Source organism: Haliotis rubra, unplaced genomic scaffold, assembly GCF_003918875.1.
Source record: "Haliotis rubra isolate DU_JTF1 unplaced genomic scaffold, ASM391887v1 Scf39, whole genome shotgun sequence".
Classification (NCBI taxonomy): Eukaryota; Metazoa; Mollusca; class Gastropoda; order Lepetellida; family Haliotidae; genus Haliotis; species Haliotis rubra.
Window position 1 is genome coordinate 409410 of NW_025767068.1, and position 20646 is coordinate 430055.

A 20646-nucleotide genomic window follows, 5' to 3' on the forward strand; every position below is an offset into this window, starting at 1 on the left:
TAGTCTAATGATCTCATCAACTATCGATTCCATGATTCCGATGCTGGTTGATGGAGGATATCAGTGATGGACATTAATTCATCAGACGTACTAGTATTTCTTTAAATGCAGAATGCAAATAATACGCTTGTCATTAAGACGTTTACGTCACAGAAACTGCAAATTCAACAATCTAATCATCGAAGTTTAGTTACACATAAACGGACGACTACATCCCCTAGAGCGGACTTATTGATGAGACACTCATCGTCCGTGGTGTATTCAGGCTCTTCCAATGATTAGCTAAATCCGTCGTGGGTGAGAAGAAAAGGCATGTCACGCATGAATAGTTTACAAACTGGTGTCGTTTGTGTTGTGGAGTCCGTTTCGAGACGGGTTATTGATGTGGCGTCTACTGATGTCCATACACAAAGGGTCTGGGGATATTCCCGATGGGTGTTACAGAATGCCAGGGTCACATACAGCCCATGGCCATGATGCCTCTGAAGGAGGATAACTGAAAATCAAATGATCGCCGTGAAGCTGTGGTGTTTGAATGTTGATGTTGAAAGATTTCTTCTCGAGTTGCTCAGTGGGAATTCGTTACAGAAAGAAGATGTCCCGGTAACTCATGCTTCATCCAAACTAGGATCATAATCATGTTGGACCGATTTTACAGCTGCGTGCCCTAAAGGTGCTGGTCGGTGTTCGTGCTATCAACCACGTGTTTCTTCATGCACGTGTATTGTGGTATAGCTGTGATATAGTTGCAAGTTGGCCACATTGTTAAAATACAGTTCATTCATATATCTCCTAAGTGGATATTCCGACGAAGTTAAGATTCACGGTAAGCTATCAGTACGCTTTTCGCAAGAGGCAACTAAATATTTCGTTCGAGCTATGAAACACTGGTTATGCCTGCGATTCAGTTATTTCAATTTGACCGTGATATAACAAGATCAAACCAACAAACGTTACAGACACACAACAAGGAACGATTAACAAAGTTCCGCGTGACAGGAATCTTTATTTCACAGGGTGTGTATTCGTAGGTCAATGTCTCGGTGTTCTGAATGCCACTATCATGGAGAGAACAACTGTGAGCAGACCCAGTAGACGCTGTAGGCGACTGGCTAAACACGTCGCCCCGACACAGTGTCGTCAAACGTTGTTGCATAGCCTGCATTATTCACACCGTCACTATGTGGCATACGTTATCAGCAACTGTAGTCCGTGGGGACGTGTGTGTCGGGGATGGTGCTGCTGTGGCAATGGATCTGCTGGTTGTGGTTGTAGATCCCAGGTTCGGCTGATTAAGACCTTTGGTTTGTCACAGCGTCAGTGACCGGTGTGGTATTTACACCTACCTCAAGCAACTTTGAATTCCGATATTTATGTCAATCATACTGTCGATTAACGTCATTATCTAGGCCATATCCCAGCTGCCTGCTAAGCCAGGCTAAAACAGAAACTCCATTGAGTGAGGTAATGAGCATCTATCTTCAGGCATACTATGGTATGCACCAACTTCACCGAGACTCAAGTGTCTGTATGCACACATGTCATCATACAACAGATAAACGTGCACTAGGAAATAATTAAATGATAAACAATTCTGTTACTAACGTCACATCGCGTTATATATTTGTATTATCACACATACACGACACAAAACACATCAACATGTTGTTGTAGCTCCAGAAAGTTATGAATGATGAGGGCAAGCCTACTACCTTCAACTATTGCAGCAGAACAAATACATCCCGACAGAACAGGCCGAAATGGTCCAGTTCTCAGCCTCAAGCAATTACCCTAGTACATTGTGTCACTGAACACAATACTTGTTGACTTCATCGCAGTGAACCGCTACAACTCCGATTTTGTCACTGATCACTGACCAGATGTTTGAAAAAGGACATGTCTAGTGGTATAAGGTTTAAGGGGCTAAACGGGGCAGGAGAAACAAACGATTCTGTGAGGCATGGAAAATGACAATTATTTGTGAAGTCTGTGGGTGCCTACTCGACATAAACCCGTCTTGGTGTCAGCGGGGCAGCCCGCTTGTTTGACGAGAGGGCTCATGTGAAACTTCAGCCTGGTTTTCTGGATTTATGAGAAATGTTGTGAGAACACACCGTCGCCCTCCAGTCCCACACGTCATTGCATGCACACGCACGGCTCTCATCATACACACCATCGCGCGCGCGAGCACACATACACACGCATACACTATTCATTAGATTGATGAGGCGCAAGCCTGATGATGCTAAATGTCCTGGTCCAGAGTTTCCAGTTCATGACGGTTGTATTAGCAATGATTAGGATCTGTCTACACAGAGTTACAAGTGACAGACAGTTCAAATGGGGAGTCACGAATTGAGGTTTTGTTAGTTCAGTCACGATGTTGATGTACAGGAAGGTATTCGGTAATGTTAAGTCTGCAAAGACAATAGTCAAACGTATCCCCAACACTCCCAACCCCTTACACCACCACCCCCTACACACCATCCCCTACACACACCACCATCCCCAACACACACCACCATCCCCAACACACACCACCATCCCCAACACACACCACTATCCCCAACACAAACTATCCCCAACACACACCATCCCCTACACACCATCCTCTACACACACCACCATCCCAAACACACAATCCCCAACACACCATCCCATACACACACCATCCCCTACACACACACCCAACACACCCCCCCAACACACACCATCCCCAACACACACCATCCCTACACACACCATCCCCACACACACACACTCACCCCCTACACACACACCCAACACACCCACTATTCCACACACACATCCCTACACACACCATCCCCTACACACACCATATTCACTATTCACTACACACACTATTCCCAACACACATTCCTAACACACACTATTCCCAACACACACCATTCCCCAACACTCCTAACACACAATTCCTAACACACTATTTCCACACACTATCTCCCAACACACACTATTCCCAACACACACTATTCTCAACACACTATCCCCAAATACACTACACATTATCCCCAACTAACACACACTATTCCTAACACCCCCAACACACACTATTCACCTCCCTAACACACACACCTCCCAACACACACCATTCCAACACACACTATTCCCCAACACACACCATCCCCTATCCCACACACACTATCCCCAACACACAATTCCCACACACACCATCATCCCTAACACACACTATCATCCCAACACACTATCCCCCAACACACACTATTCCCCCAACACACACCACCATCCCCCAAACACACCATCCCCAACACACACACATCATGTTCCCAACACACACCATCCCCAACACCAACACACACTATTCCCAACACACACCATTCCCCCAACACACACCATCCCCAATTCCCCAACGCACACACCATCCCCAACACACACTATTCCCAACACACACACATCCCTATTCCCCACACACCACTATTCCCAACACACACCATTCCCAACACACACATCCCCTCACACACCTATTCCCAACACACACCATCCCCAACACACACTTTCCACAACACACACCATCCCCAACACACACTATCCCCAACACACACCATCCCCAACACACACTATCCCCAACACACACTATTCCCAACACACACCATCCCCAACACACACTATTCCCAACACACACCATCCCCAACACACACTATTCCCTCTACGTACCCAAACCCTGCTGACGTTTAATTCCGGCACCCTAGAGATTTACATGGCCTAGCAATTAGTGCCACCGATGTTAATCAGTCTGATATTCCAGCTGAAAATGCTGTATCGTGCCACGCCAATGTATGTGGTTTATTAGTATCATTTTGCATTTAATTTACCCGCTGTGTACGGAATTCTGGAAAAGGTCGCGTTCTCATGATTTTGGACTTTGGGGGATTATTTTAACAAATCGATGGACAGGATGTCCAAATGTGGAAATCTCGTGAGAATGTGAGACGGTACAGTGTTTCATACAATATCCTATAGCTGTGGCCAAGGCTCTCGCTCGTGCGCTCCATTTCACAAAATACTCGCGTGTCTCATATACAGGTCAAGGTCGCTGTGACATCTTCAGTTTCAAAAACCAAACCACTGAATAACCGAACGGAACCGCTTTGATCACAGCAGGACTGAGTCCATTCGAATCGATCGTGATGACGTGTCTCCAGCAGCAAGACAACAGATTAAATCATTTGTTTCACAAAACACATGTCAGGAAGGTGTGAGTAACTTTTCTTTTGAGAAAAAGATAGCGCCGTAGCACCCGCTGTGTGACCTCAGGTTTGACATAGCTCAGTTGGTATTGAACAAAGACCTGGTGCGTGTCAAGCTAGCACTGTAACCATTAGGCCCCGCCGGGGGTGTGGTCGGTGGGTGGTTGTGCTATGTTGTGTGTCTCACATGTCCCGACCTCAATACTACCAATTAGTATCAGGAGAGGGTGGAGGTCACACCGGTCACGTACAGTGCGGTTTAGACACATCAGCCACGTACGTGATTCAGCGGTCACAGGGGAAAGATGAAGAAAACTTAAAGTACACTTGAAAAGTGAACTGAACTGAAGTGACCTGAGCTGAAGTGAAATGAAATTAAGTGAAGTGAAGTATTCGGAGCAAAAAGAAATAAAAGTAAGAAGTAAGCTGTAACGCTCATCTAGACAGAATGTTTGTTATCAAATCCGTACTATAAATTCTTACGGCACATTGCTACATGAACGGCGTCTATGTACGTAGCTCATACGCACATATGAATGCAACTTATATCTGGCGATATGATATACTCATAAACACAAATAACGGAACATGGCATCATTTCACAGTAGTGTGTTTATTAGACCAACATAATATACGGCATTGGTGTAAGGTATAATGGGTTCACAATATTGCCGAATTTTCACGTTACCTTCGAGGTGGATGTAATACAATGATTATCAAACATTTGTAGCTGAGTCGTTGACCAGTAATATTGGAAACAACTAAAGATACTGTACAAGTAAACTGTACACTAAGCACGTATACAACCGCTCTTTACCAGCGCTTAATTACTAAGTACATTTGTACTAATTTTTCACAAATCACTTCTATATTAAAAACAACCGCCATCACGCCCTCGTGTGTTATGTTTTGTAATATTCCATTCGACCGAAATCAATGTGCAGTGTGATCTCTATCTGGGAAACTAGACGCCTTGCGCAATCACTCATCTGATGAAATAGGCATCGATCGAAGTGTAATAATCGTAAAGTTTCATGTCAATGATGTGACAATGGTTTAGACTAATTATGAAAGTTGATATGATTTAATGCCAGAGAGACCACAGTCCGCCTTCCTGATTATTCCCGGAATGGTTTGGTAGCGGAAGTAATCAGATACAACAGGATATAGACACATGATTCACATGATTGTTGTCGCACTTCTCAGATACACCAGGCTCGGCATTACTGAACTAGGCTTCGTCTATGCAGCGACATGAACCAGTTTTAAGGAAACTGCAATGCTACGCGAATAGATTGCCTGTATGAATCGCTTATCGAGTAGTATACGACTGTCGGGTGCGTTATTGTTTAATTGTCAGAACGAATGGTCTACATCTGTTGTTTAAGGTCATAGAGAGGTGAATGAGAAGCTGTCATCTTGTGATCAGTGCCTGGAGAAAAAGGAATTCAATTTGTCCAATACAAATCAGGTGAGACCTTTAAACCTGTTCTACGATGACTTTACGTTCGTACAAAGTTTGACTGCAGAGCAAAGGAAATTTTGTGATGTGTCATCTTAGATGACGTGAAGGTTGTTGAAGCAAAATTCGTCCACCTACCATCTGTCGTCACAGCTAGGTAATATTTACAGAAAACCCAACGTTTGAGTAAAAATAATGTTTTGTATATTCGCCTGTCTTTAACACAATACTGCTTCTATCCTATTAGTCAACCCTGCCCTCACCAACAGAGTCGTCATTAATGGTTATGTCCCAGCCGAGTTCAAGCATAGCGAGGAATACTCTGTTCCAATGGCTGTCAGCTGTTTAGTGGTAGCGGCCGACATAGCTGACATTTGATGCAATCAGACTAATATCATGTTGTTATATTCCCCACAGAGAAAACTAAATGTTATAAATGTTCCCCCCCAGTGGGGATAGAACATACACAATCATCAAACAGCGACCAGGCAGCGTGCATAACACGTGCAGACATGAATGCATAACAATCGCACATTTCCGAAAGTAGGTGACTTTGACAAATAAATATACCTCGGCTAGACAGTATTGATATGCTTGTTAACAAATATGTGTTATTTCGTCTGGACAGAACGCACTTGTTTTTGTTTTCAAATTATAGAACATGTCGTAAGCTTTTGGCAAATGTACAAAATAAAGTGTGGTAGTGTGAGTCCCGTCTATCTGGAGACCCGTGAAGATCTGGGGTAGAATAGGTCTTCAGCAACCCATGCTTGCCACAAAAGGCGACTATGCTTGTCGTATGAGGCGACTAACGTGATCGGGTGGTCAGACTCGCTGACTTGGTTGACACATGTCATCGGTTCCTACTTACGCAGATCGATGTTCATAATATTGATCACTGGATTGTCTGGTCCAGACTCGATTATTTACAGACCGCCGCCATATAGCTGGAATATTGCCGAGTGCGGCGTAAAACTAAACTCACTCACTCACTCACCCGTCTGTCTGGACAAGCTCCACCACTAACGAACTCGCCGAAGTTACTGTACGGGTTAACGGGTTTTCATTAGAGACGCTTTTGTTCTGATGTCACAATGTGGCCAAGATATCTCAACCGAAAGTTACCTTGGACGCCATATAAGTTACCTTGGACGCCATATAAGTTACCTTGGACGCCATACGAATGGTCACTGTATGTTGAAATTCCCGATTGAAACCTAGAACGATGTGTGCTGTTGCCAATCTATCCAGATATACAACCGCGCGATTGAAACACGACGACAGGTCGATGTATCTTCTGCTATTGTAGTCTTCATTTGTAAAACAAATCCTCGCCATTCATCTTTTAGCAAACCGTATTTCAATAGCCCAGTAAACAGAGTTGTCAAACTGTTTCAACTCCTTAAAGGGAACCCTTAATTGCCAAGGCAGTTCCCAGAACCCTGTTAAGGAGGGATGCGGTTACACTATGTAAATACAACAACCAGAGACGGAACCTTGACATATGAGTGACGTTGTAAATAGCAATGTGAGGAGAACTGTCAATTTCACTGTTTCGTATTGCATGCGATCCGCAGTGCGTTATGTATCCTTGCTAATCACGACAACCCACACAGTGTATCCCATCTCCATAATCATAGCTTCGGTCACTTTGAGTTTAGTTTCTCCTCTGTTCATAGTGCCGAATATGTCCCGAGTTCGTTTTGTATTCCGATGTCATATGCACTAGCTTCCACGCTGCCAACACAGATAAATATTCAATTCGTTTGCCTGAAGCACAGTCTCGCACACTCACAGCTTTCTAGTTCATCTTTACGAATAAAACTCATTGAATTATGTGTAACCGATCATTAAAACTGTGACTCAGAATTTGATAAAATGAAATATATGCAAGCAAGGATATTCTAAATGTAAAAAATACAAAATACATACAGACAGTAAAACATCAAAGACCGTTATTGGCTTTAAAAATAATCGTGGTGATTCCAGAGAGTTTGTTACAGTATCTTTCATCGTGAATTCATGAATAATAATATATACATTGAATGCAGGAACACCCGTTCCGCGACATCAGCTCACCAGACACAGGAACAGCGTTCGTGGGGGTTATGAAGTTAGGACATACGAATAACTGGTGGTTCGTCAATTAGAAACGGCTGTGTACGCCATGTCGCGGCAGCCCTCATTGACGAGTCGACTTGAAAAAGTCCAACAAATTCCCCACAAATTCCCAACTTTCTTCAACTTTCATGCATTCCTGCTGTTAGACTTCTGTTGAAAATATTTGCAAGGAATGATTCTAACTCTGTTGTAATGTGTATAGAGCGCGGGTCGTCACTGGGTCACACATGGGTATATGATGTAAGCAGTTGCTGCACTAGTACATACACCATAGCTGGCTGAACTTTTCCAAATGTTTTACAAAAATCTTTACGATTTCGTTCGGGCCCTGCTGGCGACACGTCTTTTCCCGTTAACTTGAAATCATTCACTTGAGTGAGAAACAGTCAATTCCAATTATACAGTTGTACATTAATTGGAATGTGCGGTCCAGATACTGGAAGCATGAATAATTGACGACCAAAGTGTCCGTTTGTGGATATTAATGGATCATTTACACAATAGAGTGTGGCATGACAGCTGTGTTTTAATTAGCGAGAAAAACAGAATGTTCTCATCTAATGAACTTGATGTAATAAGGTACGAGAATATAGTTCCATCGATACTCGCCATATTCAAATATAATTCTGCACATAGAGCAGGCTTGTCACGCTGACGGTATTTCTGAATGTGGTTTTGCTATAATCTTGAATGGTTATTATCTTATTAACAGGTATTGAATTGGCGAATCATTATACTAGATTAACACACAGCACATCAGGCAGCGGAAAGGATTACTGCTGGATGACTAGTGGATCGTAGTTGTAACCGGTTTACTGTAGGCCAATTAAGCGGGCAATAGATTTTATGTGGTGGGGCTATATAACCAGCCGTCGGGGAGAATTAGGGCGGTAGGCTGCGAGGGAAAGCTGTATTGTGCTGTTGACAAAACCCCCTCGCCAGCATGCTGCTTTACCAAGCACATCTACGTTGTGTTTAAGCTTATAGGCGCTTGTTGATAGTTTCAGTGTGGAGTCAAGAAACAACTGGACTGCTTGGTGTCGATGGCGAGTGCAGGATGCGTCTACACATACGTCGATGTTTGTATGCAGCGTTGCTGGTCGTCGCGGTACAAGTTGTCATCATGTATTGGGGTGCCAGGGGTCGATCTGGGCGGAAATCTTATATTCCTCTGAAACATTTCCAAAGTCGAGATTTGCCAACAAAGCAAGAGTTAACTGGAACATGCAATCCTGATGTAAGTATATACTTATCGATCGATGTTGTTGACATTCCTTAACCGATTGAAGATAGCCCTGCCGTTGGATAATGTGTTACTGAAGCGTTAATGGTTTTATAATGACATTATGTTAGAAAACTTCTTTAGATTGTGGAATGGGCAATATATACACATCAGAGATTCGTGTGGCTCCATGGTGATTAGTGTCCGTCACAAACCCCCTCTATTGACAGTTTCCTTGTGACAAAAGATCTCACGGTGTAAACGTTCAATTTATGAGCTTGGCATGCGCTGGAAAAGGCAATTCTGGAAAAGGGATTCAACACCAGAAAGTAATAGGAGTCATTATACATTTGATGTATTAATACATAATTATGAATATATAAATGGTCAATCGCCTGTATTCACGTCGTGTATGCGAGGAATATCTATCTGTTGCCTGATTGTTATAACAGCTGCACCAGTTTGGAATACATGTAACTATACAGCAAACTGAACACTGGCTTCTGTAGGATCTGTTTCTGAATCAAGACAATCCGGTCAGAATGGTGTACGAATACACCCTAGATACACCGCAGAGTGTTTAGAACAACGCTGTGGCGAATGTGATGAAAAGTACCTGACTATTTCTACAACATTCAAAATGTTAACAAAGTTAAATTAAAGGCATTGGAACTCTCAGAAATGTATTTATTTTGCTAGGAAAGTGCCCTTAGCTTCATAAGTGAAATTAATAAACATCGATTGAAGCTGCTGTTTGGCCAAGTTGATACAAGGTAGTGTTGTACAACTATCGTACATTCCCCCCAACCCCCACCCTACTAACACTACACCATTCACCCCCTTCAATTCCATGCCTCCCCATCTCCTGGAGATGGTGCTAATGTAAGCTGTAACCGTATCGTCCGCAGCGATTCCGCCCGCAGTACTTCCAGCACCGATAATGGTATAATTGTTCCTCATTTGTAGATCATTAAGGAAATGGCTTCTTCTGTAACTGTCTCTCACGGGCTGATATGATTAATCTTTATTAATCATATGACGGCCACATTATTGCAACGCAACAATTATGACTATTAGCGCCACTATTTCCATGCGCCGGTTTTAATTATAGGAAGTAATATTTTTATTGATCAAGGGAAAGGGAAATCTGAGTTTTGTTTGAACATTGTGTCATGAAGATTAAATGTGTATGTTGTCAGTCACGATATGCCAGACTGTTAAAGCCGATCCACAGGAACAACCTTGGCGTGAAAAGCCGGCCTGTGTATTAAGCGAGAGTAGATACATTTCGTCCAGTATGTGCATATCATACTTTTTCGTAGTGGTTGCCAAGGAAAGATAACTCAGTTTTTGAGAGAGGCACCACTCACATGTAGTAACCACACAACACCACTGTCATTTGCTGTTTCCAACACTCGTAGAATACTTGTCCCTGAATTTTCAAACATAGTCTATAGCGTGTCCCTGAATTTTCAAATATAGTATATAGGATGTCCCTGAATAGCCAAATATGGTATAATATGTATATTGCGTGTACCCGAATTGCCAAATATGGTATAATATGTATATATGGTGTCGCTGAAGTTTTGCATGTAGTATATAAGGCCTATGGCTTAATTACTTGGGACTACACAATCACATATGGTGGGAAGCTTTCCATCTTCGCAATAAGACGACGTGACATGAACTAAAAAGAACAATACACTGCTTGAAGCAACGCTAAACTCAGTTCACTCACTCACCCCTGTCAATTACATATTTTCATATCATCAATCACTTTGGTTCCAATGCCTTTTAACTGAATATAGACTTAACGTGACTCGCGGGCCAAATTAAGAAGTACACGAGTCACGTTTTAATCTGGAGAAGGGTCGTCTCGAATAGCTCTAGATCTCCCTCTGCCGTAGTCAGTCCATTAAGAATATAACGTTTCATTTATATACCAGACATCTTGATGAGAAAGCTAAAATTGTTTTAGTTGAACTGAATATAGACATTACGCCCAAATGGCAGCCGTGTGTCTGGGTGTCGTGCGAGTGTTCCCTGGTATCTGCGACGGTCTATAATGTCCTCATCACACCAGTCTCTGGGGCTGAACATGCTGCTGTGCATTCAATACTTCATGTAAGCAGAGAATAGGTTCACTGAAAAAACATATATGGTAGTGATTGTGTACTACAATCCTATTTAGCGAATAAATACTTATATTTTGGTATCTTTCATTTTCTAAATGTCAAATGTGAAACGTGAAATCTATGCTTGTCACCACAGGCACATGTGTAAATTAACCCCGTACCTGTCTACTTCCAGCTGTGTAATCCAGTACGCGACGACATGCTGAACGTGCACATCGTCGCCCACTCCCACGACGACGTGGGCTGGTTGAAGACAATGGATCAATACTACACGGGGGAGAAGAGCGTAGGGTCGGGTAGGTGCCTCTGTCAATGCGGTGCGTTAACGTCCGCAACACGTAAAACAAAGAGTTAGTGAGAACTTCCATTGGATTGTATGACGTTATCAGTAAGCCTACAGGTGTGTCATACCTTTTAGGAAATTACAATACATTTAACCGCGATTACCCAGTAAATGATATCCACTAATACAACTATATTCTAATTACCCAGTGAATAATGACGCATTTAAGTGTCTTCATTACATCACTGACAAGATGCAATACTCTCGCAATTCCTATGAAATTTCAACAGGTAGAGTCTAAAACAATAGTATCATTGATCACGGTGAAAAGACATTCTCTTGGCTGTAGCCTTCAGAGGCACTTTTTAAATGGTGATTTATGCCATCTGCAAGTGCTGTATGCTAGCCCCTCGTGAGTCACAAGAATTTAAGACGAGAATTATGTAATATGTTAGTTATGATCATGTAGATCATCTGGTTCCCGCCTAGACAAAAACATGTAGGTTACTGCACAAGTAGGTAAGACGATGTGTACCAGTAGATGGGACTAATTATCAAGTCTCATGATACCGACTGATCATATATCGGAATAGTAATGATAATATCATGTGGACATTATACCCTTATTATAATGACTAGTTATTAGTTTAGCTATAGTATCTCATTATATATCATATTCTCCAGTTACTAGTTTCTACTATATTACTGTAGTCTCCTAACCTTTATCATGATGACCTGTTTCTGGTTTGCTGAGGTCTCTTATCCGTAATGAAAGCTTATTAGTACAACCTTGGGTTAATAAGAAGTAGATATTATTACTGATGTATTTGATCTTTTAATGTAAATAACCCGGGTGGGACAACTTGGGAATGGCCAGCGAGTCCTAACTTGACACATAGAAGGAAGCGAGCTACAAAGACATATTTTATATCATTGGAAAGATCTCGAGGAGATGAACTCAAAAAGTTCATGTGCCAGTGCGCTCACGTGTTCATAAGCTCACAAATGGGCTCTGAAAATGCATTTCTGCAGAAATTACTGGCAGAATAATTTTTTTCCGCAGAAATTTCTGGCAGATTTTTTTTTTACCGCAGAAATTTCTGGCAGAATTTTTTTTTCCCGCAGAAATTTCTGGCAGAATTTTTTTTATTTCACTACCAGAATTATCTTAATTGAAAAATATTAGACACCATTTTAGGATAATTCAATATGGACTTTATTTAAATGATGTTACTTTCTCCTGTAAACAACTTCAAGTTGGAGGGGATAATGGTTCCCAGAAGTAGATCGCCGCACAAATCTTACAAGGCATATTTTAACATCTTATCAAGACGAAATGAAAAAAAAATAATATGGTGATTTTTTTTATACATCTTTTATTCACGTTCTGTATAACATGAGTTTCACTGGACGAAGTTACAGTCATTTCATGTTAGACATGAGCCCTGTTGCCAAATGTTTCAGAGATAGATCCTCTCGGAGAAATATGTGTCCTATATATATATATAAATATTTGTCAGGGTTGAGATTGCGATCTGATCGGAGATTCTACCAGTAGAGACTTCGCAGTCTTTACCAGTATCCTACTAGTAGAGATTGAAATCGGATCCTACCTGTCAGATCCGATTCTACCAGTACAATTTCCAATTCAACTGGTAGAAACCCTGATTGTTCTGTAGGCAAACAACACTTTATTTGCTGAACAATAATATTCATTTGTTATGCATGTTATTTTAATATGTGAAAAATGTAAAGAAATTCAAATAATTCCATATCAATGTATCTCACTTTAATACAAATTGCATTAATTGATAATGTCCTAATCATGACCATTTTGTTGATACAAACTATGGTTTCACATATGAAAATATCATATGTAGGATCAGAATGGAGCTTCCACTGGTAGAGATTGCAATTGCATAGGTTATTCTATATAATAAGTTTCTACCAGTACAGACTCCGCTTGCAATCTCTACCCTGGGATATATATCATCTCTCTATATATACATTGTATATAGTTTAGGTGAATTAATTCATGTATTCAAATCATTGAAAGCTTATTATTAGCATATATTCTGAACAACATGAAAAACCCTCAGTCTTTTCCTATAAATATAAATGCATTCAATATGTTTGGACACATACTAGATACATAATAACAATATTTCATCATTTACATATTCCTAGAAATGCCTCCATCAACACGCTCAACATGACCAGCGTACCGAACTGAGATGATAAACAATACCTAAGCGACAATGTATCACTGTTCAAAGTGACAATACCCGAGAAAATCTAATTGTTTTCACACCTGATAATTTGTTGTTTATGGGGCTGTCATATGTCTGCACCCCCAAGTACTTACAATGTCGTATCGGAAATATTCATTGTCCTGCAGCAACAACAGGTGTGCACGGTCGGCCGATTTCAAATAACAATATCAACCGGCATACCATGCAGATTTTATGTGGTACAGGAAAAGGTAGGCAACGGCTCAGTGTCCAAGCAAACATATGTTGCTGGGTAATCTACGATAAGGGTTACTATAATTCATTGCAAATGACAAAACTCTATTAGAGAGGGGGTAATCATAATTATCAAAAGGAGCAGGTGCCCACTCTTTGCACAGATCAGACTTTACAGGGAATAAGTAAAACAACATGTAGGCGTGCATCAAAGGGATTAACAGCAACAACTATAGGATAGGGTAATAAAGCAGTGACAACAGGGGGAAGTCAAATGTCCAAGAGGTAGAAAATATACATGGCTGGAATGATCTGCTAAGTTGTTGCTATCAGTTCATTGTATGCAGATGGGATGAGATATCCTTCATCTCTGTTGATGGAGGGCTTGTGTCCGCGGATTTGATTTGCTTAATCCATGTTGATGTATATATAAGTCTGCTACAGCACCTCAGTCTCGCTTGACAACGGTATAAATAATCTATACTGAAACGCCGCATCCTATATAATATAGACGTTGTCATCCATGAAGCGAAAATGTGTTGAAGGAATGATATGAATGTAAGTCACTAACGTGAGGCTCTAAAATCATATGGTGGTGTGCAAATCATATGCGTTTAATTCGTGATTGGTATATTTTCTCATGATATTATTGTATGAATAATCGTTTCCTTTCACACTCGTATTACAACACAAATCATAAAATAGATAAGATCTATATATTATGATCTCGATAGCAACAGCATGGAGCGTGTTGTTCAGTGACAAAACAATGTGAAAATTCATCGAGGAGATACTTTGTCCTTAACCACCTCAGCATATATACTATACTTCACGGCAATGACGATTTATCTCCTTTAGACAATGAAAACCTTATAAAATCCGTTCAGAATTATATAACTGAAACTAACCGCTTTACGGAATTCAAGTAACAACCTATAAACATAAAATGCACTTGGTGTCTTGTTCTTTATTTTCTTTTCTTTATTTTCTTTTGTTTTGATTCATTCATTAATGTCCTAATGTCTGCTCCATAGAATTAAGTCAAGATAATAACGAACTATATGCGGAGAAGCATTGACATAGGCCATATGGCCTGTTTGCTAATCCTATTTTCATTTTGTTATGTCGTGTATTATGAAAAATGTAAACATTAATGGAAATTTTAAAAATACTGTTTAAATCACAATACTGTATAAATCTCGAACAACCTCTGCGTTTTGCAGGTATATATCGTAGCTCTTTCCAAACGTATTCACCATTTTATCCAAGAAAATTTTGATACCTTTTCGATAGAACGTAGACATTATAGTTTGTTGGACCACTGACTTCAAAATACTGACTTTATGCATTTCATTTGTGCAATGGTACATTATGTTTAGCACTATCTATGTGCACAAACCAGCCGTTTCAACACATTACCTGAAGAGATATTTTCATAAGCAAGTTTTGCTCTTTTACTGATCCAATGTATAGGTTGTTTATTGCAACGGCAGTGTTAGGTAAACAAGAGATGTGGATGAATGAATCATTAGGACTGGTATATTTTCAAACAATTTAACACGATATTTTGTAGGAATCCTGGGTGACTAACATCATTTCAAAAAATCAGTGGTGACTCGACATTCACAATTGTCTCTAATTTCCCAGGAATGCGACAGCAAAATTTCTAATAAAAGCATACGGTCTTTTTGATAGCAACTTCTTGTTAATTGCATAGAGCAACGTTTCTGTGTAGGTTCTCACACCATGTTCAAGCTAACGGTGACAAAAACCAAGTGATTAGAATGATCGAATGCTGTGACAAACATCGTGTACTTGAATAACAAGGGGTAGATAATTGGACGAGGCCAGGTGGGAAGTAAGAACAATAAATAGCACAGCCATGAAGCCGATAAGCAGGACGGATTAAGTTGTAAAAACAGTCATAAAAAAACGGGTGCTGATTGAAGTCTATAGCTTGGTCAGCTCTTCGTAGGCTATGGTATGTAGTACCCTTCGTCAGTCACTACTCGTCACACGTTGTTTTATGCAAAGAACAAGAAGTTGCTATTAAGAAGCCGCATGCTAGAAAGCCAATGAAACATACAATCATAATTGCTGTTCATGACGTTGTTGTATAATTTGTATATATATATACAACCTACTTTATCTGACCTCGTACACCTGAAACATAGTGTATCGAATAGGTCCAACACAGAACTGAACCAAAACATCTAATGTCATGATGATATGAATTGCTTAAATTCCTCAAACCGGTCTTTGAGGTAATAACAGAAGTGTATATAGTTTTAGTTTCCTGATCATGAATCAGTTATTGTCATTCTGATGCAAATACCCCAAACCCAACAAGATCAGATCCAGATCAGTTGATCACACTGATTGCTAATTACCTAGAATAAACAAGAAGTGGCCCACATGCAGGTGCCTCATAAATTATCTGATACAGGTGAAAGGACGGTCAAATACACACTCTCCCAAATAATTAGCCATTACGAGTATTTACTTCTGGGAACCATTTCCCCTCCCACTTGAAGTTGTTTACAGGAGAAAACAACATCATTTGAAGAAAGTCCATATTGAATTATTCAAAGATGGTGTCTAATCATTTTCAATTAAGACATTTCTGGTAGTGAAATGAAAATTTCTGCCAGAAATTTCTGCGGGAAAAAAAAATTCTGCCAGAAATTTCTGCGGTAAAAAAAAATCTGCCAGAAATTTCTGCGGGAAAAATTAATTCTGCCAGTAATTTCTGCAGAAATGCATTTTCAGAGCCCATTTGTGAGCTTATGAACACGTGAGCGCACTGGCACATGAACTTTTGAGTTCATCTCCTCGAGATCTTTCCAATGATATAAAATATGTCTTTGTAGCTCGCTTCCATCTGTGTGTCAAGTTAGGACTCGCTGGCCATTCCTTAGTTGTCCCACCCGGTCTTTTAATAAAGTATTACTGAAGTCTCTTATCCTGTAATCTAAATGACCAGACACTAGTATTGCTGAAGTCTCTTATCCTGTAATCTAAATGACCAGATACTAGTATTGCTGAAGTCGCTTATCCTGTAATCTAAATGACCAGACACTAGTATTGCTGAAGTCTCTTATCCTGTAATCTAAATGACCAGATACTAGTATTGCTGAAGTCTTATCCTTATCCTGTAATTCTGAAATCCTGATCTAAATGACCAGACACTAGTATTGCTGAAGTCTCTTATCCTGTAATCTAAATGACCAGACACTAGTATTGCTGAAGTCTCTTATCCTGTAATCTAAATGACCAGACACTAGTATTGCTGAAGTCTCTTATCCTGTAATCTAAATGACCAGACACTAGTATTGCTGAAGTCTCTTATCCTGTAATCTAAATGACCAGACACTAGTATTGCTGAAGTCTCTTATCCTGTAATCTAAATGACCAGACACTAGTATTGCTGAAGTCTCTTATCCTGTAATCTAAATGACCAGATACTAGTATTGCTGAAGTCGCTTATCCTGTCATCTAAATGACCAGACACTAGTATTGCTGAAGTCTCTTATCCTGTAATCTAAATGACCAGATACTACTATTGCTGAAGTCGCTTATCCTGTCATCTAAATGACCAGACACTAGTATTGCCGAAGTCTCTCATCCTGTAATCTAAATGACCAGACACTGGTATTCCTGAAGTCTCTTATGCCTTAATCTTAATGACGAGATACTAGTATTGCCGAAGTCTCTTATCCTGTCATCTAAATGAGCAGATACTAGTATTGCTGAAGTCTCTTATCTTTTAATCTAAATGACCAGACACTAGTATTGCTGAAGTCTCTTATCTTTCAATCTAAATGACCAGACACTAGTATTGCCGAAGTCTCTTATCCTGTAATCTAAATGACCAGATGCTGGTATTGCTGAAGTCTCTTATCCTTTAATCTAAATGACCAGACACTGGTATTGCTGAAGTCTCTTATCCTTTAATCTAAATGACCAGACACTAGTATTCCTGTAGTATTTTATCCTTAAACCTAAATGAGCAGATACTAGTATTGCTGAAGTCTCTTATCTTTTAATCTAAATGACCAGACACTAGTATTGCTGAAGTCTCTTATCCTGTAATCTAAATGAGCAGATACTAGTATTGCTGAAGTCTCTTATCCTTTAATCTAAATGACCAGACACTAATATTGCTGAAGTATCTTATGCCTTAATCTAAATGACCAGACACTAGTATTGCTGAAGTCTCTTATCCTGTAATCTAAATGACCAGATACTAGTATTGCTGAAATCTCTTATCCTGTAATCTAAATGACCAGACACTAGTATTGCTGAAATCTCTTATCCTGTAATCTAAATGACCAGACACTAGTATTGCTGAAATCTCTTATCCTGTAATCTAAATGACCAGACTAGTATTGCCGAAATCTCTTATCCTGTAATCTAAATGACCAGACACTAGTATTGATGAGGTGACTTATCCTGTAATCTAAATGACCTGACACTAGTATTGATGAGGTGACTTATCCTGTAATCTAAATGACCAGATACTAGTATTGCTGAAGTCTCTTATCCTGTAATCTAAATGAGCAGATACTAGTATTGCTGAAGTCTCTTATCCTTTAATCTAAATGACCAGACACTAATATTGCTGAAGTATCTTATGCCTTAATCTAAATGACCAGACACTAGTATTGCTGAAGTCTCTTATCCTGTAATCTAAATGACCAGATACTAGTATTGCTGAAATCTCTTATCCTGTAATCTAAATGACCAGACACTAGTATTGCTGAAATCTCTTATCCTGTAATCTAAATGACCAGACACTAGTATTGCTGAAATCTCTTATCCTGTAATCTAAATGACCAGACTAGTATTGCCGAAATCTGTTATCCTGTAATCTAAATGACCAGATGCTGGTATTGATGAGGTGACTTATCCTGTAATCTAAATGACCAGACACTAGTATTGCTGAAGTCTCTTATCCTGTAATCTAAATGACCAGACACTAGTATTGATGAGGTGACTTATCCTGTAATCTAAATGACCTGACACTAGTATTGATGAGGTGACTTATCCTGTAATCTAAATGAGCAGATACTAGTATTGCTGAAGTCTCCTATCCTGTAATCTAAATGAGCAGATACTAGTATTGCTGAAGTCTCTTATCCTTTAATCTAAATGACCAGACACTAGTATTGCTGAAGTATCTTATGCCTTAATCTAAATGACCAGACACTAGTATTGCTGAAGTCTCTTATCCTGTAATCTAAATGACCAGACACTAGTATTGATGAGGTGACTTATCCTGTAATCTAAATGACCAGACACTAGTATTGCTGAAGTCTCTTATCCTGTAATCTAAATGACCAGATACTAGTATTGCTGAAATCTCTTATCCTGTAATCTAAATGACCAGACACTAGTATTAGTATCTTCGTTGTCATGAAATCTAAATTCTATATGTTGATACCGGGCAAGGAGAAGCGATGGGCAATTGAAACACATCTAGATGGCTGCATGCAATCGCATGGCATGAAACGTGACGGTTCTTTGAGTTTAATAAGCTACCGGGAACAACGGGTTTGTGGAGGTATCTGGGATAACAACTAGTGTGGGTTTCGGGGATAACAACTGGTGTGGGTTTCGGGGATAACAACTGGTGTGGGTTTCGGGGATAACATCTGGTGTGGGTTTCGGGGATAACAACTGGTGTGGGTTTCGGGGATAACAACTGGTGTGGGTTTGGGGATAACAACTGGTGTGGGTGTCGGGGATAACAACTGGTGTGGGTTTCGGGGATAACAACTGGTGTGGGTCGGGGATAACAACTGGTGTGGGTTTCGGGGATAACAACTGGTGTGGGTTTCGGGGATAACAACTGGTGTGGGTTTCGGGGATAACAACTGGTGTGGTTGTCGGGGATAACAACTAGTGTGGGTTTCGGGGATAACAACTGGTGTGGGTTTCGGGGATAACAACTGGTGTGGGTTTCGGGGATAACAACTGGTGTGAGTGTTGGGGATGGCAACTAGTCTGGGTGTCGGGGATAATAACTGATGTGGGTGTCGGGGATATCAACTGGTGTGGGCCACAACGTAGTCGAACGCGATCATGGAAGGGTCACAATGCCAAACGCTAATTTGCGTGGTCAGGGCTGACTAAGCGCACTCAGAATGTTACGCTGAATATTGTTTCAAACATGCTCACGGTCTGAAGTTATCGTTTCCGGTCTGAAGTCATCGTAAATATGCTCTGAGTAACAGTGTCCTGTCTGAGCTCGTCGTAAATATGCTCTGGGTAACACTGCCCGGTCTGAGGTCATCGTAAATATGCTCTGAGTATCACTGCCCGGACTGAGGTAATCGTAAATATGCACTGAGTAACACTGCTCGGTATGAGGACATCGTAAATATGCACTGAGTAACACTGTCCGGACTGACGTCATCCTGCCCAGTCTGAAGTCATCGTAAGTATGCACTCAGTAACACTGCCCGGACTGAGGTCATCGTAAATATGCTCTGAGTAACACTGCCCGGACTGTGGTCATCGTAAATATACACTGAGTAACACTGCCCGGTCTGAGGTCATTGTAAATATGCACTGAGTAACACTGTCCGGTCTGTGGTCATTGTAAATATGCACTGAGTAACACTGCCCGGTCTGAGGTCATCGTAAATATGCTCTGATCAACACTGCCCGGTCTGAAGTCATCGTAAATATGCACTGAGTAACCCTGCCCGGTCTGAGGTCATCGTA

General features: G+C 40.6%; 1 protein-coding gene across 1 annotated transcript in view; it reads left to right on the plus strand.

Moving 5' to 3' along the window:
* Positions 1–805: 805 nt before the first annotated feature.
* Positions 806–20646, plus strand: part of LOC124286708 (lysosomal alpha-mannosidase-like) — a 50677-nt gene continuing 30836 nt past the window's right edge. The window contains exons 1-3 of the mRNA XM_046723132.1: positions 806–826; positions 8814–9049; positions 11345–11465. Of these exons, the coding sequence (XP_046579088.1) occupies positions 8870–9049; positions 11345–11465 (301 nt within the window). The 5' untranslated portion in view covers positions 806–826; positions 8814–8869. The remainder of the gene's footprint in view (positions 827–8813; positions 9050–11344; positions 11466–20646) is intronic.